Below are 17,708 nucleotides of genomic sequence, written 5' to 3' on the forward strand. Positions count from 1 at the left end.
AACCTTCCAGATCAATGGAGGAAGTGTGATCACCGACTACTGCAGGAGGCTGTACAGAGATGATTTGCAGGTGCTTGATGAACTGCAGTAGCCAACAGGGCTGCAGAAAGCCAGCTAGCCCACAAAAAACGTATTCAGAAAGAAAAAAATTTCTGAGGAAAAAAAGAAGCAACACCCACAGGAATTCCAGAAAGAAGGAGCCACCAGGGGATTAGGAGAAAAAGATGGGGCCTAGTTGCAGCCTAGTTCCCATCGAGCATAGAGACTAGAGTAGAATTGAAATCTGCGGCGAGACATCTGTCCAGGAGCTCTGGAATTCCCAATGGAGGCCTAAAAAAAGGTAACAGGGGCTAGGAAAGGGGCATTTCACACCAAGGGGGAGGAAATCCTCAATGGGAGCTGCTCAGTAGGAATGGCACGGAAGGCCCAGAACGGCGAGAAGTGCCCCCAAAAAAGGGGCCTATTACCTATAATTATTATTATTAAGTTCTGGGGGCCTCAGTGAGGGCCCTAGTAAAAAAAAAAAAAAAAAAAGGACCCAACGAGAGACACACTCAGTGGATCCTGTGCTGGGGGTGGGGCAGGGGTAGGGGTGTGAGGGATTTCTCATACTCACCTTATCCACTGTCTTCGGGCCCTCCAGGGTCACCGCTTCGGTGGACCTTACACATGCGACAGGGGTCACCAGCATTCCAGCCACCGATGTAGCTACTCGGTGACCTGCGAGGCGCTCTCTTACAGAGCAATGTGCCCGCAGGGGGTGCGACTAGTGTAGTGTACACACTGAAGACCTCGGTCAGTTCATGTCTGCCTCCTACAGACACTAGGTTAAAACTGACTAGCACAGTGTCTGTGGAGAGGGTATAGCCTGGAGGCGGAGGCGACATCTTTTGATATTCCTAGTGTCAGCCTCCTAGTGACCAGGTCTATACTCACGGTGTTATGTCCCTCAATGAAATAAGCGAGAACATTTTTTTTTACTGTCCCACAAGGGGACTTGAACATGGAGTTTCTTAATTCACAGTACAATATACAGCAATACCTCAGGCTGCCATACCAACCCCTTGAAACTGAGGGGCTAAAAATTGGGAAATCTTGCCCCCAAAACACCCACATGCCATGATTCCTATACATTGTGGCACCTATAGTCTCACAGAGGCTGAATTTTAACCCCTTCACACTCTGTGATGTACTATTACCAGCTACATAATTTCTTAAATTCTTTCATAATTTCTGTCTAAGGAGGCATTCACACGGAGTAACGTGGCGCTGATTCTGCCATGATAACTCGCTGTAGAATTAGCGCTGATATTAGAGATGAGCGAACACTGTTCGGAACAGCCGTTCCGAACAGCACGCTCCCATAGAAATGAATGGAAGCGGCAAAGTCTGCGTGCCAGGTGCTTCCATTCATTGATCCGAACAGTGTTCGTTCATCTGTAGCTGATATAGAAGACTCCCATTGAGTTCAATGTGTTCTGTCCTCCGCGCGGAACACATTGAAATCAATGGGAGTCTTTTTATCAGCGCTGATTCTGCTGCGAGTTATCATGGCAGAATCAGCGCCAAGTTACTCCGGGTGAATTCCCCCTAATACAGCCGGGACCTGGAAATTATGTAGCTGGTAATAGTACACCACAGAGTGTATAAGGGTTAAAATTCAATCTCTACGAGACTATAGGCTGTAAACTGTGCTATAATACACTAGGCACTTGTATATAGTACTGGTAGTTACTCTCGTCTCACCTGAACATCAGGAATATTTCGGGATTTCAGCTCGCTCAGTAGTGATATAGGAGTCAGGTTCTCCACAATGTAGAGCAGATCATCCTGGAAATATTCATACGTCATCCTCAGGACATGATCCTCATACTGACAAAGCTGCTGATAAAACTGCCGGGTCTCATCATCTAGGACATGGAGGAGACACAAGAATGAAATCTTCTAGGACATGGACTAGTCTGGATGTGTTTTACACTTACAAAGAGACATAAGTGACCTCACTGGAATTACATTGATTTCTGCATTGGTTACTAATAAGATGTGTTCTGGTTGTATCTACACCACTAATACAAGTGAGTGATTCAATGCAGACAGAACCAGGTGCAACCTGAAGTTTTTGCAGTTCCATTTGCATGAATCTGCTAAAATGGTGGAAACTATGTGAAAGCATGGAAAAAGTGGAGGCCTCAAGGACCCATAATGCCTTGCAGCTAGCCAATCATGAGAGGCTATAAAGGTGTGAGGTCACTGATGACGGCTACCAAGCACCAAAATCCAGTTAATTTACAGTATACACTACCTCTGCAATTCATGTTGTTTAATATTCCATAGCGGCCCTCCACACAGTATAATGTCCCATAGTGGCCCCTCAACAAAGTATAATGTCACATACCACCTTTGTACAGTATAGTGTCCCACAGTAGCCCCTGCACACAGTATAATATCACATAGTGGTCCCTGCACACAGTATTATATCACATAGTGGTCCCTGCACACAGTATTATCCACCATAGTGGCCCCTGCATACAGTATAATGTCCCATAATGGCCCCCATGGTGCTTGCTACAGATATTGCAAAAATTTCAGGTTTGACAGGACCCAAAATTTTTGAGGTACACCACCCACAAACTATAGTTATAATTTGCAGTCTTCTCAGACCCCAGTACATCAATGGACCCCTTTCGAAGCTACTTATATGAACCACAGCAAAAAATAAACAAACAAAAACACCTGAAATTGGATGGTTTTTTGCTGAGGCAGACCTACTGGAGTGGACTCTTATACGGTCCATTTCATACAAGTAGATAGAACCTGTTCAGCCGTCAGAAAGTAAAAAAGAATTTGAGGCCCCATCTGCCCCGGATTGCTCTTTACTTTCTGCCTCTGGCTCACAGTGCAGAGCATCAGTATGACATTGTGGCTTGCCACCACTGATAAGGCCCAAATCAATGGCCTCCGTGGTTGAATCAGCTGCAGAATCCTTGGAAAGACTGAGCAGGATGCTTATTTTCTTCAGTGTCCTGCTCCAATCTCCAATCTGACTCCCATTAAAAAGAAAGCGAGGCAGAATGACCCCCCCGGGTCAGCGAAGTCCCCAGATGACACTCGGATACGAATTCAGCTGTCATCTGTGCTGTTTTCACTGATCCGCAGACTGGGTGTATGAAACCTAACTGGATGGACCCTGCTAAGTAAGCGGAGTAGTGAGGTGTGCCTGTTACCACTGCCGACTTCATTGACATCTAACAAGCTCACTACCACATGGGAGACAAGTAACCCTGAAATAACTATCACTTCAGTGTCACCACCTCATCACTGTGCTGGACTCAGACCCGTAAAAGGATTTAGCACCAAAAGCCACCATGACAGAGTAGTCGCCATCTTGGGCCTACTGCTAACTACGCCATCTCCACATCTCTGCCTCTCGGACTGCAGCAATATGTTTTGGTGTAGCACAATATAATATAGGATAGTTGGTTTCTGGCATGTACAAGTACGCCTTAGTTTATTCCATCGATACTAGTCTGAACTTTTCAATTGACTTCTCTATGAATAAAAAGTAGGAATCCTTACCGTCACTGGGAGTTATAATACTCATTCCTGAGCCGGAGAAGATGATAAAACTCCTGTAAGATTGAAAAGAAAAACTTTATTACCTGGATTGTTAAAGCCCCCTAGGGCATGAACACATTGCACATTTTACTGACTGAACAATATGGAGCTGACCAGGATCAGAGATGTAGCACCGACACTTAAAGAGGACCTTTCATGGTCCGGGGCACAGGCAGTTCTATATACTGAATTCAGCACACCGTTGGCTTTCCCAATCTGTGCCCCGGGTAAAGAGCTATCGGTCCCAGTTCCGTAGCTCTTTACAGTCAGAAGGGCGTTCTTGACAGTCTGTCAGGAACGTCCTTCTTCCCAGCAGTGCTTATCGCGCTGCACAGTGTGAGCGGGGAGGAACGCCCTCCCCGCTCACACTGTACAGCGCGATAGGCACTGCTGCGGAGATGGACGTACCTGACAGACTGTCAAGAATGCCCTTCTGACTGTGAAGAGCTATGGTACCGGCACTGATAGCTCTTCACCCAGGGCACAGATCGGGAAAGCCGACAGTGCGCTGAATTCAGTATATAGAACTGCCTGTGCCCCGGACCATGAAAGGTACTCTTTAACCACTGTACAGTCAACTATTTCATGCTCCATGCACTGCATAGTACTGGGATCGGACGAAGCTCCAAACCACAAATTTGTGCAGGGACTGGTTGTCGGCCCGAGACGATTCCCAAACGGTTCAGTTTCGTTAAACCATCAATTTGGAATATTCGGGTTGAATACAGTTAATTGCAAACAGATTTGCCCATCTCTGTCTACGACATACTGTATAGTTATGTAGCCACAACTTCTTCTCTCTGTCAGGTAATTTGTGCCCCCCCCCATATCACTGGTCAGTGTAACACCCCCCACCATAAAACAAGGCAGAATCTATACAGAATAGGAGGGAGATGAATGTCTTACCTGAAAACCATATACGGTGTGTAGAAATACCAAAGGAAGAAGAAAAAGAGAAACAAAGGAGAAATAACTGGACTTTCCCTCCCACAATAACTAGCCCCTCCCACATCTTCCTACCCTAGCGATCCTGCCCATTACTAGCCCCCCCCATCCTCTCCTGTCTCCCTAGATAACCTACTTCATCCACTACTAGCAGAGAGGAAGAGGGGAGGAGCTGTCCCCGGACACAGGAAGTGGTAAATATTGATGGGGATAGGGGAGGGGGAAGCGTAATGGTGATGTTTCATTTCGGAAGCCGTGAAACGGAATATCACCGGATTATCAGAAAGTGTCCCTCCATGGGACATGACCACTCCAGGGATATGGGTAATTATAGATTTTTTTTTTTTTTTTTTTTAATTGAAGTACCGTATTTTTCGGACTATAAGACGCACCTAGGTTTTAGAGGAGGAAAATAGGGAAAAAAAATTTTGAAGCAAAAACTGGTAAAATATTTAATATATGGGAGTTGTAGTTTTGCAACAGCTGCAAGGCCACATTGACAGGTGACCCTGCAGCTGTACGGGGATGTATAGGGCGTTTTTTTTGCGGGGCCAGCTGTACTTTTTAGTTATACCATTTTGGGGGATATCTATTGCTTAGATCACCTTGTATTGAAAAAAAAAAACAGGAGGTGATTTAGAACTTTTATTTATTTCATATTTTTAAAGCTTTTTTTTTTTTTTACTATTTTATTCCGCCCCGGGGGCTTGAGCCTGCGGTCACTTGATCGCAAGTCCCATAGACGGCAATACAACTGTATTGCCGTCTATGGGACATTCTGTCTATTAGTATTACGACTGGTCATAGACCCAGCCGCAATACTAATACAGCAGTGACAGGCCTGGGAGCCTCATTAGGCTCCCGGCTGTCACCCGAACAGGTCGGCTCCTGCGATACCGCCGCACAGGAGCTGGCCTGCAACGTCACAGGTATGGGGCCGGTGGGGACCGGCCCCGGGGGAGAAGGGGCCACGGATACTGACCCGGCATCCGCTGTACTAGAGAGGCGGATGCCGGAGAGGGATAGACGCCGGGGCCTGAGACATCGCTGCCCTGCCCTGCATGAAGCCAGCGGCGGGGGGACGGAGGAGCGGAATAGCATCACTCCTCCCGCTGCTGGCTTCATGCAGGACAGAGGAGCGCAGCGATGTCGCAGGCCCCGGCACCTGTAATGGCGTCTATCACTTGCCGGCTTCCGCCTCTCTATTAGAGCGGATGCCAGGCGCCACCTTCAGACTATAAGACGCACCCTTCTTTTCCCCAAAAATTTTGGGGAAAAAAAGTGCGTCTTATAGTCCGAAAAATACGGTAAGTTAGGCAGAGGGAGGAGGTTTAGTTTAGGGGTTAATGCGCAGCTTATTCTGGACAACCCCTTTAAATAGAATATATAAGAAATATAAAAAAATAAATTGAAATAAATATATATTAAAAAAAAAGGAAATAAATATAAAATAAATATGTAAATAATAATGAAACTCAGAGCACAACCCAAGCCAGAAAAATAGACAAAATATATGAAAAAAATCCAGTCATCCGATAGAGATAAATATTAAATATGGATTGTCTATGCACATTACACAAAGGGAGCCTATGTGCGATGTGCTACAATAGTATGTATTCCCGTACATTACACTGGGGATCAGAGAGCCCAGATTCAAGTGGGACAGGAAAAAAGTAAAAAAAAAATACAAAAAGTTTAAAAAGTTAGTTAAAAATAAAGAATAAAAAAATACCTTTACGTTTAAAAAAAACACACAACATATACATGCGTTTAAGGGATTGTTCACACTACTGCTGGTGACCGTCAGAGTTGGCCGTTGCTATTGTCCATTTAAAGATTTCAGCTCTGGACACCAGCTGAACCGTCACAAATCTGTTAAAATTTCCTTTGATTTCAATGCAATTTTATCTTGTCTCCATTATTATCTGTTTTTTCACTGTTTTGCCTCTGATAAAAATTTGAATAAAAAGTGATCAAAGCGATAACAATTCCCCAAAATGGTATAATTGAAAAGTACACCCGGCCCGCAAAAAAAGACGCCCTATACATACACGGAAGTATAAAAATGTTCCGGGTGTCAGAATATGGCGACTTTTAGAAAAAACATTTTTTTGCAAAAATTTAGATCTTTGTTAAGGGGTTAAAGTGTAAATTAAACCATAGAAATTTGGTATCCTCGGAATCGTACCGAAACATAGAATACAGGGGACATGTCATTTTGGCTGCACAGTGAACGCCGTAAAAATGAAACCCGTAAGAAAGTCACATAAATGTAGTTTTTCTTCACATCCCCCCATTCTGAATTATTTTCCGGCTTCCCAGTACATTGTACAGAATAAGTAATGGCGGCATCATGAAGAACAATTTGTCTTGCAAACATTAAGACCTCATATGGCTCTGGGAGCGGAGAAATGAAAAAGTTATGGGGTTTGGATGGTGAAGAGTCAAAAACGAAAATTTTAAAATTCCAGCAGTGGGAAGGGGTTAAACAGTACAAGACGCTTTGACAAATCTGGTGCAGTTTAGGACTGTCAGTCTATAGTTGCTCTGTGCAATATACTCAGGGCCGGCGTCAGCGCATGGCATAGTCGGGCAAGAGCCTCTGGGGGCCCCCCGGCACTTGCCCGCCCCAGCACTTGCCTGTCCCGATTTCAGCTCATCGGCGTCTGTCGGATGCCGATGAGCTGAATACATAGGTGATTAAAGCAGGAGCTGTGACAGCTCAACTCCTGCTTTAACGCTGCGGCCCGGCTTCTGCATTTGTAGGCGCGATGTGATGACGTCAGAGATTTGGGGACATGGAACTGTGGGCAGATGAAGGGGGGGAGAACGGCATGAAACTGGGGACAGAGATGGAGAGGGGTGCATGAAACTGGGGGCAGAGGAAGGGTGTATATGAAATTGGGGGAGAGATGGAGGGCGGACATATAATTTACGGGTGACTGTAGGTGGATTATACTGTGTGGGAGCACATGAAAAAATGAATGAGAATGGGTGGAGTCAACATAAAAGTGGGCGGAGCTAAATTTGAGGCGCCGTGCATTTTGTCCCTCTTTCTACTCTTCAAAAGTTGAAAGGTATGGCGTAGGTAACAACGCGCTCCTGCGTGACGTCACTCACTTCGTCCGCCCACAGCGGCGCAGTGTCCCAACTCCCGCCTCCTCCACAAGGGGGCCCACTGAGGCTCTGTCGCCCAAGGGCCCATAAAAATCTGTAGCCAGCCCTGAATATACTGTTAGTATTTTTTGTGTCTGGTTACTGAGAGCTCACGCTTAGCACGTATAGTCACGTAACCGCACCTTTTCCTCGCTGAACTACTCGAGAACTATGAAATCCTCTACAAACACCGGAGTCTTTCCATTAATGCTGCATTGTTCCCTTTCTTTGCCTGTATATTTCACACTGCGGCCTGTTCCACATTGAACATTGTTTTCAGGGGATTTGTATGACATGACTATAAAAAACAAACAAAAAACCCTGAAAATATGCTAAAAGAAAAGTGTAAGAAGATGTGTGTGCGAAGGGGAACTCAGTCATGGCTACAGCAGTGTAAGGTAACCGCTGGAACGTGGCCAAAACTGCTTCTGACGTGACCTCATAAACCTGATCAGTGATACGTCCGATATGTCCTCCACCAAGGGACACACACACATATATACACACATATACATATATATACACACACATATATATACACATACACACACATATATATATATACACACACACATATATATATATATATATATATATATATATACACACACACACACACACATATAAAATAAGATATATGAATGTCTTACCCGAAAGCTGTATATAGTGTATACAACAACAAAATCTACAGATGAGTGCGGAGGAAGAGACCGAAGTCTACAAGTTGCTTTCACTTTCAGTTCTGGTGATTTAACCCTATGTGGTATAAGAGATATTTTAGTCTGTTTTCTTCCAGATTCTTGGCTGCGGCCTGACAAAGGATTATTACCTCGTCCTAGGTCTACGGCATTGGTCTGATCTGTCAGTTTATTTCACTAGGAAGAGGCAGTGAAGCTGTTATATCACTGTACACATAGTGGGGTGGGAGACATAGCACTGAGCTGGAGATGTGCAGAAATTTACTGACACTGCAGAAGTGCGCTAAGGCTCTGCTGAGATCTGTCGTCCTGCTTTTATTTCTCTTACTTACATGGCGCCATCATATTCCGCAGCGCTGTACAGACATTGTCACTCACTATCCCATATAGGACTCACGGTCTACATTCCCTATCAAGATGTCTCTGGGGTGTGGGAGGAAACCACTAAATAAGAGACATACAGATGTTGTCTTTGGTCGGATTCGGACCTAGGACTCCAGCAATGCTAACCACTGAGCCATTGCACTGCTTGGTCATGGGAGCGTTGAAAATGTCGGCTGTGCAGGAGCCTTATTTTACCCCAACAATTATAGAGTCGGAACCAATTTTGGGTGGAGTCAGAAACGGGTTAACAAAATAAATAAGAGAGAACTGCTGTCGATTTGCGGGCGTACGGGTCCCTGGGATTGTCTTGGTTCGGCCGCATTAATGCTTTAAAGATGAACGTCGTGCCCCGGATCCTTTACCTTTTTCAAGCCCTTCCGATCCCTGTGTCTAGGCGTTACTTTAAGACTCTCCAGTCGATGTTTGGTAGATTTGTTTGGGGCTCCTCGCGTAGTAGGATTAAATTCCGGACCCTTTCCCGTCGCAAGATTAATGGGGGGCGGGGCTTCCTGACCCTTTCTTATATTACTGCTCGGCGATTTTACTCCGTCTTTTTGACTGGCGTTTTCGGGCTCTGGATAAACAATGGGTTTCCATTGATGCGGAGCTTCTCTCTGCCCATATCGCCTCTCTTCCATGGATCCCCTCTCATTTTCGGCCGGCTTTGACTCATGTCTCTCTTCTTTCTTCCCACTTCCTGTTCACCTGGGATTCTGTTCACTCCTCTCTCTCCCTGGCCAAGGTCCTGGGTCGCCTGACCCCTCTGTTTCGGAATGGCATGTTTCCCCCCGGCCGCACCGCTCATCGTTTTCTTTGTTGGTCCGTTTTTGATGATGTCCGTTTGGGGTCCGTTGCCGGGTCCTCTCCCCTACCTCCTCTTAGCGTACTACAGGCATCTTCCCCCGACCTTACGTTATCTTGGCTAGAGTATAACCAACTCGCTACATTTCTTCGTCGGTTCTCTATGCAACCCATCCTCTCCGCTGCCCCGACTACTTTGGAGTCCGAATTTCTTCGCTCCGGAGTGCCGACTCGAGTTCTTTCCACCCTCTATGACATTCTTTTAACGGCTTCTGCTCCCGGTCTCCCTCCCTTCACCAGGGCCTGGGACTCTGATTTGAGCTCCCGCTTATCTGCTGCTGATTGGGAACGTTCCTTTCTGTTGACTCACAAGCTGCCTTTGCCCTGTGGTGCACAGGAGAAAAACTACAAAATCTTATCTCGTTGGTACCATTGTCCGACCCTCTTGCATCGCATCTTTCCCTCTGTGTCGGACGAGTGTTGGCGCTGTGGTATCTTTCCTCCATATCTGGTGGGACTGCGGAAAGATTCAGGAGTTTTGGTTATCTGTCTTTTCCCTGTACTCTAAGGTTAGTGGTCATTCTGTGTCCCCCTCCCCTCAACTGGCCCTTCTCTCTCTCTTATCCCTGGTAAGATTTCTAGGGTCAAAGGTGACCTGCTACGTCATTTCCTGACGGCCGCCAGAACGGTCATTCCACGCCATTGGCTCAGCCCGGTGGTTCCATCCTTGTTGGAGTGGCTCCAGGAATTCCTCCTCATTAGGAGGATGGAAGCTATTGTAGCGGAGGATCTGGTGGATTCGTCTAAATTCGAGACCCTCTGGCGGCCGTGGATCGTGTTTCAAGATTCAACTGAGTTCTCTTCACTTTTCCCTTAACCTTTCTTCTGGTGTTTCCCTCTTTGGATTCCATGGGCGTTTTTCGTCCCCCTTCTCTTCTCCTTTCTTATCCTGTTTTTCACTTCTATGTTAGCTGTTGTTTTCCTCTTCCCCTTTTGTTTCCTGTCCTCGTGGTGTTTTGTCCTCCCCTAGTTCTGTTTTGTATTGGTGTCACTCTTGGGGCCGTGCTGTGTCTGCTGATGCTCCTTTTGACTTGTTTTGATTTGTGTACTGCTGGCACATGTGCCTCTTGTTTAGCCCGTCCTGGGCACTGTTTTGCTTTTGCCATTTTGTAATGCTATGTGATTCTGTTTCTTTATTTTGGAAATTTCAATAAAATTCAGTTTACACTTAATAAAATAAATAAAATGATTATTTTTAATAATATAATTAATATTGTTTTATGAATTGGATATTTAGTTTGTTATATATTGTCTTACATAGGAATCAATCACAGTGTTTTTACTGAATTAGAGGATTCTTACTGATTGACCATGGCTGTCTGCCATTTATGAAGAAGGTGGAGTCAGGCTCACAAAGGAGGTGCAGTCAGGCTCACGAAGGAGGTGGAGTACAGCTTACGAAGGAGGTGGAGTCAGGCTCACGAAGAAGGTGGAGTCAGGCTCACAAAGGAGGTGGAGTCAGGCTCATGAAGGAGGTGGAGTCAGGCTCACGAAGGAGGTGGAGTCAGGCTCACAAAGGTGGACTCAGGTTCACGAAGGAGGTGGAGTCAGGCTCACGAAGAAGGTGGAGTCAGGCTCACGAAGGAGGTGGAGTCAGGCTCACGAAGGAGGTGGAGTCAGGCTCACGAAGGAGGAGGAGTCAGGCTCACGAAGGAGGTGGAGTCAGGCTCACGTCCTTTGGTACCGGCGGTATTATATACCAGTAGAAAGCTGACACTGGACTCAGCGCACTGTCAGCTTTGCCGGTATGTACCCCGGGGCTGGAGATATTCGTGATGTTAATTTGGGCACCAATATGTCTCTACTGTCAGAAGGGCGGGGCTTGTGTTATCGCTGGACTGGGAAGAACACCTCCCCCCTGACAATGCTCTACAATAACTTTGTACTGTCAGAGGGGACGTTCCTCACAGTCCTGCGATTATGCTGAGCTATAAGGCCCACCCTACTGACAGTGAAGGGATATCAGTACCAATACTAATGGTGATAATATTTCGAGCAGGCGGGCGTGTACCAGCAAAGTGGTACAGTGTACAGTCCTGCAGAATATGTCGGCACTATGTAAATAAAATGTTTTATTAGAATTCATTGTACTATCAGCCGGTGACAGAGGACCTGAAAGCTCCTCTTTAAAGGGGCTCTATCATTGGGAAAAGTCACTTTTAACTAAGCACATACTTGTAAAGCCTTTAGAAAGGTTATTCCACTGTAGTGCTAAGGTATTGATTGACCATCCGGAATCCATCTTGACAGTATCCCTTTTAGAATATTAGATGATAACCGTTAGCCTGTAAATTCCTAACACTTGGTAATGCTTAGTGAGAATCTGCCTGTTACCACATAGAGAGAACGCTGTACCATATAACACTGGTTGATGGGAATGCAGGTGTTCATGGTTTAGTACCAGGGGCATTCAAAGTCCGATGAAGGGTTTTTACCCTGGGAAGAGCTGGCCATTCGGACGGGGGAGGCCTAATACTGGACAAATACTGATGTGTTAGTTTGTGCAGCACTGTGTTACACAACCATTTGTTTTCAAATAAGATATAAGTGGAGAAAGTTTGCTGTGGAGTTAGAGGTCTCTGGACCTGCGTGTTATAGGGGGCGCCCATGACGCAGTGTGGATCCCAGGAACTCTCTATCTTCGCTGGCCCACTGATGCCGGATAGATGAGGCTTATAAATCCAGGTGTAGCTTTGCCCTGTATAAAGATGTGTATTGGTGAGAATTCTCTGCCTTCGCCAGTCGCCTCCACAGTTGATTTTTTTTCCGGGCAGTTGATGATGTAAGCGACTGGTGATGATTCTGTATCTTAATCTTTGTAACTTGTATTATACAAAAGTGTCCGCAATATCACGCTATCTTATTTTATTTCTATGTAATCACTCTATGTAATTCATATAATAAAATTAATAAAGCATTTGGTGTTGCCTTCTTTAAAGCTGTACCCGTCCCCTTAAGATAGTTGGCAAAACATCCAGACATACCTTTTGTATGTAAAGCGCCTCAGTAGTTTTTGAATGAGCCCTTTTTTTCATATGCTAATTAGGCTTCAGGGAGCACAGGAAGTTCTCAGCGAGCACCCTCTGCTATTCTCTCCCTCTAAGCCACGCCCCTTTCCTGCTGAAACAACCCCCCTTGTAGAGCACAGCACATTTTGGTGCACGGCCGGTTGGCCAGTTATATTTGGAACAATGTAATCCACAATTCTGTAACATTTATTGTAGTAACGCTTTTATCGCTGCCCCTTGCACAGGTTTGGAGCAGCCGACGCCTTATATCGTGCCAGGTGTGGATCCCGTATTGGATCGGTATTATTATCAACCCCTTAGTCATGAGTAGGGCTAGGATGTGTAGACGGAGTACCATTTTATTATTTCATAACAAACGTACTTAAAATGGGCTCTATCATTGGGAAAAGTCATTTTTAACTAAACATATACTTACATAGCCTTTAGAATGGCTATTCCACACCTACCTTTTGTATGTTAATCCCCTCAGTAGTTTTTGAATGAGCCCATCTTTATTCATATGCTAATTAGCCTCCAGTGAGCACCAGAAGTCTCAGTGAGCACTGTCTGCTGTGTGTGTGAGAGAACAGGGAGAGGAGTCATCAGCACCAGCAGCCTGTGCTCGATGAGACTTCTGGCTGCACGCTGGAGGCTATATGCAGAATATACAGCACTTACGTCAGTTCACGTACAATGATCATTTTCTGTGTGTAAAAATACGTTATCAAGAAAGCTTCATATTCTCCAATCTAGAAATGGTGAATGTGACCAGAATAAATTTGTTTCTGTTTGTGAACTAATAAACATTTGTTCATAATTTGCAAGATGAGTTGTTTATACTGTCATTTAACTGAATTTTTTTAGGATAAAACTTCCAAACCTGTGCTTAAGGTCCACTTTTTCTTACCATTTTCCCCAACATCGCCCCTACCTTTTTTGAACTTTTTCCACCTACAAATCCTAGCCCTAGTCATTACCCTGCCCCTAAATGGGACAACCCCTTAGTCTTGACCCTGCCCCTACATGGGACAACCCCTTAGTCGTTACCCTGCCCCTACATGGGACAACCCCTTAGTCGTGACCCTGCCCCTACATGGGACAACCCCTTAGTCTTGACCCTGCCCCTACATGGGACAACCCCTTAGTCGTTACCCTGCCCCTAAATGGGACAACCCCTTAGTCTTGACCCTGTCCCTACATGGGACAACCCCTTAGTCGTGACCCTGCCCCTACATGGGACAACTCCTTAGTCGTGACCCTGCCCCTACATGGGACAACCCCTTAGTCGTGACCCTGCGTCTACATAGGACAACCCCTTAGTCATTACCCTGCCCCTACATGGGACAACCCCTTAGTCGTGACCCTGCGTCTACATAGGACAACCCCTTAGTCGTGACCCTGCCCCTACATGGGACAACCCCTTAGTCGTGACCCTGCCCCTACATGGGACAACCCCTTAGTCGTGACCCTGCCCCTACATGGGACAACCCCTTAGTCGTGACCCTGCCCCTACATGGGACAACCCCTTAGTCTTGACCCTGCCCCTACATGGGACAACCCCTTAGTCGTGACCCTGCCCCTACATGGGACAACCCCTTAGTCGTGACCCTGCCCCTACATGGGACAACCCCTTAGTCGTGACCCTGCCCCTACATGGGACAACCCCTTAGTCGTGACCCTGCACCTACATGGGACAACCCCTTAGTCGTGACCCTGCCCCTACATGGGACAACCCCTTAGTCTTGACCCTGCCCCTACATGGGACAACCCCTTAGTCGTGACCCTGCACCTACATGGGACAACCCCTTAGTCGTGACCCTGCCCCTACATGGGACAACCCCTTAGTCGTGACCCTGCACCTACATGGGACAACCCCTTAGTCGTGACCCTGCCCCTACATGGGACAACCCCTTAGTCGTGACCCTGCCCCTACATGGGACAACCCCTTAGTCGTGACCCTGCACCTACATGGGACAACCCCTTAGTCGTGACCCTGCCCCTACATGGGACAACCCCTTAGTCTTGACCCTGCCCCTACATGGGACAACCCCTTAGTCGTGACCCTGCACCTACATGGGACAACCCCTTAGTCGTGACCCTGCCCCTACATGGGACAACCCCTTAGTCGTGACCCTGCACCTACATGGGACAACCCCTTAGTCGTGACCCTGCCCCTACATGGGACAACCCCTTAGTCGTGACCCTGTCCCTACATGGGACAACCCCTTAGTCGTGACCCTGCACCTACATGGGACAACCCCTTAGTCGTGACCCTGCACCTACATGGGACAACCCCTTAGTCGTGACCCTGCCCCTACATGGGACAACCCCTTAGTCTTGACCCTGCCCCTACATGGGACAACCCCTTAGTCGTGACCCTGCCCCTACATGGGACAACCCCTTAGTCGTGACCCTGCCCCTACATGGGACAACCCCTTAGTCGTGACCCTGCACCTACATGGGACAACCCCTTAGTCGTGACCCTGCCCCTACATGGGACAACCCCTTAGTCGTGACCCTGCCCCTACATGGGACAACCCCTTAGTCGTGACCCTGCACTTACATGGGACAACCCCTTAGTCGTGACCCTGCCCCTACATGGGACAACCCCTTAGTCGTGACCCTGCCCCTACATGGGACAACCCCTTAGTTGTGACCCTGCACCTACATGGGACAACCCCTTAGTCGTGACCCTGCCCCTACATGGGACAACCCCTTAGTCGTGACCCTGCACCTACATGGGACAACCCCTTAGTCGTGACCCTGCCCCTACATGGGACAACGATGTCGCCTGTTCTCAAAGAACAAAAAGTTTTTACTGCAGAATAAATAAGAGACAAGATAAGAGACAATGATACATAAAATAGCTGCAAGAAATTTGAATCAGGATCACACAAAACATGGGTTTGATTATTGTACTTATAGACAAAGTTACTAAAAGGCAAAATAAAACTGCACAGGTGTGAATATCACCTTATATATTGTATGAAATTATTCTACCTGAGGTTGTTAGAAGGTCTCCTGTACATGAATATAGATAAAAGGACATTCTATGATCGCCCTCTAGTGGTCAGAGAGGTGATTACAATTCCTCCTGCACAGGTGTATAGATAAAAGCACAAGTCCCACATCTGTTACTATATAATAAATGGATTGCTGAGAGGTCATTAGACATGTTACAGAGTCTTGTGTTCATTGTCTTCCAGGCTAGAGCTTTCCATTCTCCCTAGAATGGCCACTTCAGGAGGACCTTTCACCACTTCCACCAACTCCAGCTCTTCTCACACTTTGTTAGGCGCCTTCCACTGAATCTGGCACAGTTGGAATGTTTCTCTGGCCCTCACCATTCATTACAGTTAGTTTTGGTGCCTGATATGCTGACTAGGCTCCCTAATGTTGAGTGGGTGATATCCCGCCCCCTTGGCTGACACCACCCTCTGTACATTAGAGAATCTAGTTCGCATAGAGGACTTCAATAACTGAGGCAGAAGATCACAGCCAGGAGGACAGTAGAAGGAACACATCACAATGTAGACAGTGGGCCCAGATAGATAGTGATCCAAAACCAGATGGTAAGTCAGAGCCAGGGCCAGGAGGTATCACTAGATGGAACACAGCGAATGGTCAGCCGGAGTAATACCTTACACTCGCTGAATGATGCAGGTACTGAGGAACATCCGAAATAGAACATCCAAGGAGAAATGTAGAAAGGTAAATCGGTAGTGAAATTAACCCTTTAATAACCCAATAAAATGGTAATGAACAGAAAACAATACAAATATACAATGATACAATAAGATAGTATTAATATAAGAGTGGATGGGACTACATTGCTGTATACAGGAGACACCATTCTAAAATACATAGTCTAATCAACCAATTTCTGACAGAAAATCTGTAAATGCTAAAAATTCTGATTAATGAATAGAGCAATGTAATGTAATAATAGACAGGTACAAGATGGTTCTATCTGCATAACAAGTGAGAAATACAGAGATCTAAAATATTAGAAACAACAAAAATATAGTATAATGGTTAAACATGACACCACATATTGTACATGCTACGTATACATGAACATGTATTATATATATATATATATGTATATATATATATATACACACTGCTCCAAAAAAATAACCCCCCCCCCCCCTCAATAACACCTCCTAGGTCTGGAAGAATGAAATCTTCTCATTGTTTGTTCTGTGCAAAGCTGAATTTGATGACAACAAAACCACACAAAAATTATCAATGGAAATCACATTTATTAACCCATGGAGGCCTGTATTTGGAGCCCTCCAAAATTAAAGTGGAAAAACACACTAAAGGCTCCTCCAACTGTGATGTAATGTCCTTACAACATGTCAGTATGAGGCTGAGTAGTGTGTAGTCTCCTGAGCAGGTAGAGTCTGCTGTGGCCCTTTCTGTGCAGCGCCTCCAGGTGATCGGCCCAGTCTAGTTTATTACTGAGGAGCACGCCCAGATACTTATAGGTCCTGACTATCTCAATACATGTCCCCTGGATCTCCACCGGGGTCGGAGCACTTCTCCGTTTACTATCACTACCACCATCTCCTTGGTCTTCCCAGCATTAATCCTGAGCTGGTTCTGCTGGCACCATTCAACAAAACCTCTGTTTAAGTCTCTGTATTCCCTATCGTCACCATCAGTGATAAGGCCGACTATAGCAGAGTCATCGGAGGACTTCTGTAAGTAACAGCTGGAGGAGTTGTGCCTAAAGTCAGCAGTGCACAGTGTGAAGAGGAATGGGGCAAGAACTGTACCTTGTGGTGCCCCCGTACTACAGATCACAGTGTCAGACACACAGTCCTGGGCTCTCACATACTGAGGGCGGGTTGTCAGGTAGTCTAGTATCCAGTTGAACAGGATACCCCATAGTGGCCCCTGCACACAGTATTATACCCCATAGTGGCCCCTGCACACAGTATTATACCCCATAGTGGCCCCTGCACACAGTATTATACCCCATAGTGGCCCCTGCACACAGTATTATACCCCATAGTGGCCCCTGCACACAGTA

General features: G+C 46.2%; 1 protein-coding gene and 1 long non-coding RNA gene across 2 annotated transcripts in view; one reads left to right on the top strand and one right to left on the bottom strand.

Moving 5' to 3' along the window:
* Window positions 1-3,630, bottom strand: part of LOC142214370 (NACHT, LRR and PYD domains-containing protein 12-like) — a 54,579-nt gene extending 50,949 nt beyond the window's left edge. The window contains exons 1-2 of the mRNA XM_075283311.1: window positions 3,577-3,630; window positions 1,747-1,910 (exon numbers count right to left, since the gene is read on the bottom strand). Of these exons, the coding sequence (XP_075139412.1) occupies window positions 1,747-1,910; window positions 3,577-3,601 (189 nt within the window). The 5' untranslated portion in view covers window positions 3,602-3,630. The remainder of the gene's footprint in view (window positions 1-1,746; window positions 1,911-3,576) is intronic.
* Window positions 1-17,708, top strand: part of LOC142214380 (uncharacterized) — a 572,210-nt gene that overhangs the window by 335,679 nt on the left and 218,823 nt on the right. The window lies entirely within an intron of this gene.

The sequence above is a fragment of the Leptodactylus fuscus genome, chromosome 7, assembly GCF_031893055.1.
Source record: "Leptodactylus fuscus isolate aLepFus1 chromosome 7, aLepFus1.hap2, whole genome shotgun sequence".
In the NCBI taxonomy this organism is placed as follows: Eukaryota; Metazoa; Chordata; class Amphibia; order Anura; family Leptodactylidae; genus Leptodactylus; species Leptodactylus fuscus.